Below are 4,981 nucleotides of genomic sequence, written 5' to 3'. Positions count from 1 at the left end.
CCCATCAGAACTAACCCGTCAGAACTAACTAACTCGTCAGAACTTACCCATCAGAACTAACCCGTCAGAACTAACTAACTCGTCAGAACTTACCCGTCAGAACGAACTAACTCGTCAGAACGAACTAACTCGTCAGAACGAACTAACTCATCAGAACGAACTAACTCGTCAGAACTTACCCATCAGAAAGAACCCGTCAGAACGAACTAACTCGTCAAAACGAACTCGTCAGAACGAACTAACTCGTCAAAACGAACTAACTCGTCAGAACTAACTCGTCAGAACGAACGAACTCGTCAGAACTAATTCGTCAGAAAGAACCCGTCAGAACCAACTAACTCGTCTGAACTAACTAACCCATCAGAACGTACTCGTCAGAAAGAACCCGTCAGAACTAACTAACTCGTCAGAACTAACTAACTCGTCAGGACACACTCGTCAGGACACACTCGTCAGAAAGAACCCATCAGAAAGAACCCGTCAGAACACACTCGTCAGAACACACTCGTCAGAAAGAACCCGTCAGAACACACTCGTCAGAACACACTCGTCAGAAAGAACCCGTCAGAACACACTCGTCAGAAAGAACCCGTCAGAACACACTCGTCAGAAAGAACCCGTCAGAACAAACAGAACCGTTTGGACTTCCTCCTCACCGTCTTGGCGATGTTCTGCGCCGCCCGGATCTTCCTGAGTTTCAGGTAGCCAGGGTTCTTCGTCACCGCCTCGCCCAGCTGTCACACAAACACAAACAGTCAGAATATTTGGGCCCCAGGTGGACAGGAAGTGGGTGGGGCCTGTTCACCCGAGCAGAAACATCAGGATGAAAGCAGCAGGCGTGAGGTGAGAGCAGGTGAGCTTCATCAGAGGATTTAATCAAGTGATTAGAAACCACGTTCTGACTTTAATCTAAACCTAAAATCAACTTTAATCATTTAAATCAGAGTTTATTCTGTTAAAACAACAAATAAACTGTTTCTTCTGACTTCAGATGTTGATATTTCAGCCTGACAGGAAGTGTAACTTGTTTTTTTGAACTCACCATCTTGGCAGCCTGAGCTTCTCCTTCAGCCTGGATGATTTTCTGTTTCTGCTCCTGTTTGGCCTTTTCTACATAAAACTGAGCTCGCTGCGCCTCCTGCTGGGCTGGAGAGGAACGACACCAACAGGTTCAATTATTAAAACATCTCATCATCTGAGGAGAAGTTCCTGATCAACATAAACAAGAGAAACATTTTAATTTAATGTGTCAAACAAGGTTTGATAAGAAGGCTTACAGAACAGAAAACAGGATGTTCAGAGTAGGGCTGAGTAAATTTTATCCTGTTAACTGATCTCTGATTGATTCTGTTTAAATTTGTGAAAAATTGATTTGATTTTTCCTCATGGTGTCTTGTGTGAAACTGATGAAGCTGATGAGTGTTTCTGTATTTTGTCCCTTCTGGCTTGCCGTATATTTACACCTGATGTTCAGCGCTAACGTTAGCTTCTTCTACTAACATTACAGCTGACTCTGCAGAACGTAAAGATAACAGAGAACCATGGAGACTTGTGTTTTTGTTTGAAGCAGGCTCTGAACCAGAACTAATCTATGTAAACATACAACTTATTCTACATTACTGCATAACTGCACCTTATTCATAATCATCTACCTCTACACTGCTGCTGTCATACTAATATTTAATATTCACTCTGCATACTGCGGTCATGTTGCTTTTTGTGAAAAACACTAAAGCACACCACACGGGTACAGTGCCTTGTGAAAGTATTCAGCCTCCTTTTAACCTTTTGTCATATTTCAGGCTTCAAACATAAAGAGATAACATTTTTATTTTTTGTGAAGAATTAACAAGTGGGACACATTCGTGAACAAAATTTGTTGTTTATTTAAAATGTTTTTAACAAAATAAAAAAATAAAAAAATAATTGAGCATGGAAAATTATTTGACCTCCTTGCATTAATACTTTGTAGCGCCACAGCTGCAGGTCTCTTGGGGTCTCTATCAGTTTGGCCCATTCTTCCTTGTAAAACAACTGGAGCTCAGTGAGGTTGGATGAGAGCGTTTGAACAGCAGTTTTCAGCTCTTTCCACAGATTCTGGATTGGATTCAGGTCTGGACTTTGACTTGGCCATTCTAACACCTGATATGTTTAACTATGAACCAGATTCTGTTTTATGTTTTGGATCATCGTCTTGTTGGAAGATAAATCTCCGTCCCAGTCTCAGGTCTTTTACAGACTCCAGCAGGTTTTCTTCCAGAATGGTCCTGKATTTGGCTCCATCCAYYTTCCCATCAKTTTKAACCAWCTTCCCTGTCCCTGCTGAAGAAAAGCAGGCCCAAACCATGACGCTGCCACCACCATGTTTGACAGTGGGGATGGTGTGTTCAGGGTGATGAGCTGTGTTTTGCATTGTGGTCAGAAAGTTTGATGTTTGGTTTCATCTGAGCAGAGCAACTTCTTCCATGTTTGCTGTGTCTCCCAGGTGGCTTTAAACTTTAAACGAGACTTTTGATGAATATCTTTAATAAATGTCTTTATTCTTGCCACTCTTCCATAAAGGCCAGATTTGTACAGTGTACGACTGATTGTTGTCCTGTGGACAGACTCTCAGCTGTAGATCTCTGCAGTTCATCCACAGTGATCTCGGTCCTCTTGGCTGCATCTCTGATCAGTCTTCTTGTTCCAGATGAAAGTTTAGAGGGACGGCCAGGTCTTTGCAGTGGTCTGATACTCCTTCCATTTCACTATGATCACTTGCACAGAGCTCCTTGAGATGTTCAAAGCTTGGGAAATCTTTGTGTATCCAAATCCAGCTTTTAACTTCTCCACAACAGTATCTGGGACCTGCCTGAGGTCTTCATGATGCTCTCTGCACTTTAAACAGAACCCTGAGTCTGTCACAGAGCAGGTGTATTTATACAGAGACTTGATTCCACACAGGTGGACTCTATTTATCATCATCAGTCATTGAGGACAACACTGGATCATTCAGAGACCCTCAATGAACTCCTGGAGTCAGTTTGATGCACTGAAAGTAAAAGGGGATGAATAATTTTGCACTCCCCACTTTTCAGTTTTTATTTGTTAGAACAGTTTAAAAAATCTAATAAATTTTGTTCCACTTCACGATTGTGTCTCACTTGTTGATTCTTCACAAAAAAATTAAAGTTTATCTCTTTATGTTTGAAGCCTGAAATGTGGCAAAAGGTTGAAAAGTTCAAGGGGGCCGAATACTTTAACAAGGCACTGTATATCCTGGTATACTAAGTATATTGTGTATCTTTCTCTGTGTTGTGTAATTTATATGTAAAGTATGTGTATATTGTTAATACTAGAGACATGAACAGCCGGAAACAAATTCCTTGTGTGTCAACATACTTGGTCAATAAACCTGATTCTGACAAAATCATTTAGTTTTGTTACCAATATTATTATTTTTACACTTTAAAAACGTCTTGATGAAATGTTGTTGTATCATTTTTCCTTTTTTGTTTTAATAAGTTTTAATGAACAACAGAAGCTAACAGAAACATTACAAATATATAATTTTCATGCTCAAAGTGGGCAGCAGTATATTTATACCAGCCCACCTCTTCTCCTGCAGCCTTATTCCATCACTTCTTATTTATCAAAAAAAGATTACATTTCTTAGAAATGAATCATCCAACAACACTGTCTCTTATAATGCCTTTTTAATTTAAAACCTTTGAAGCTTGAGACAGTTTGGTTTCAAGATTAAACTGTTTTATTTTAAAAGTTTGTCCTTTAAAACCTGTCGTTTATGGTGAAGAGAAAAATTAGTCAGTTTGTATTTTCAACAGTTGAAGCATTTTCATTATTTTAGAGCAGATCAAACTGAATCAATTCAGAACCAGATGAATCGATTTAAAGAATCTGCTACGATACCCTATTATACCACTGAAAGGCATCACTTCCTGTGCACTCGCTGATGTCACTTCCTGTCCACTCACCGACTTGCTTGGCCTCCACGGCGGCGGTGTACTCCCGGCTGAAGCTCAGCTCGGTGATGGCCACGTCGTCCAGGATGATGTTGAAGTCTTTGGCTCGCTCGAACAGCTCCCTGCGGATCAGCAGAGACACCTGCAGGAAAGACCCGGTACAGTGCAGTCAGACAGACTGACCCGGTACAGTACAGTCAGACAGACCCGGTACAGTCAGACAGACAGACCCGGTACAGTCAGACAGACAGACCCGGTACAGTCAGACAGACAGACCCGGTACAGCCAGACAGACTGACCCGGTACAGCCAGACGAGCCGGTACAGTACAGAAAGACTGACCCGGTACAGTCAGACAGAGCCGGTACAGTCAGACGGACCCAGTACAGTACAGCCAGACGGACCTGGTACAGTCAGACGGACCCGGTACAGTACAGTCAGACGGACCCGGTACAGTACAGTCAGACAGAGCCGGTACAGTCAGACGGACCCAGTACAGTACAGTCAGATGGACCTGGTACAGTCAGACGGACCCGGTACAGTACAGTCAGACGGATCCGGTACAGTACAGTCAGACTGACCCGGTACAGCCAGACAGACAGAGCCGGTACAGTCAGATGGACCTGGTACAGTCAGACAGACCCGGTACAGTCAGACAGAGCCGGTACAGTCAGACAGAGCCGGTACAGCCAGATGGACCTGGTACAGTCAGACAGACCCGGTACAGTCAGACAGAGCCGGTACAGTCAGACAGAGCCGGTACAGCCAGATGGACCTGGTACAGTCAGACAGACCCGGTACAGTCAGACGGACCCAGTACAGTACAGTCAGACGGACTCGGTACAGTACAGTCAGACGGACCCGGTACAGACAGACAGACAGAGCCGGTACAGTCAGACAGAGCCGGTACAGTCAGACAGAGCCGGTACAGTCAGACGGACCCGGTACAGTCAGACGGACCCGGTACAGTACAGTCAGACGGACCCTGTACAGTACAGCCAGACAGACAGAGCCGGTACA

General features: G+C 43.5%; 1 protein-coding gene across 1 annotated transcript in view; it reads right to left on the bottom strand.

Moving 5' to 3' along the window:
- Window positions 1–4,981, bottom strand: part of phb2a (prohibitin 2a) — a 13,413-nt gene that overhangs the window by 2,848 nt on the left and 5,584 nt on the right. The window contains exons 6-8 of the mRNA XM_014026967.1: window positions 3,975–4,104; window positions 1,043–1,146; window positions 657–734 (exon numbers count right to left, since the gene is read on the bottom strand). Coding sequence (XP_013882421.1) covers window positions 657–734; window positions 1,043–1,146; window positions 3,975–4,104 — 312 coding nt within the window. The remainder of the gene's footprint in view (window positions 1–656; window positions 735–1,042; window positions 1,147–3,974; window positions 4,105–4,981) is intronic.

Source organism: Austrofundulus limnaeus, unplaced genomic scaffold (assembly GCF_001266775.1).
Source record: "Austrofundulus limnaeus strain Quisiro unplaced genomic scaffold, Austrofundulus_limnaeus-1.0 Scaffold603, whole genome shotgun sequence".
NCBI lineage: Eukaryota > Metazoa > Chordata > Actinopteri > Cyprinodontiformes > Rivulidae > Austrofundulus > Austrofundulus limnaeus.
The sequence above is the reverse complement of the archived record's forward strand: the minus strand, read 5'-3'. Positions and strand labels throughout refer to the sequence as shown.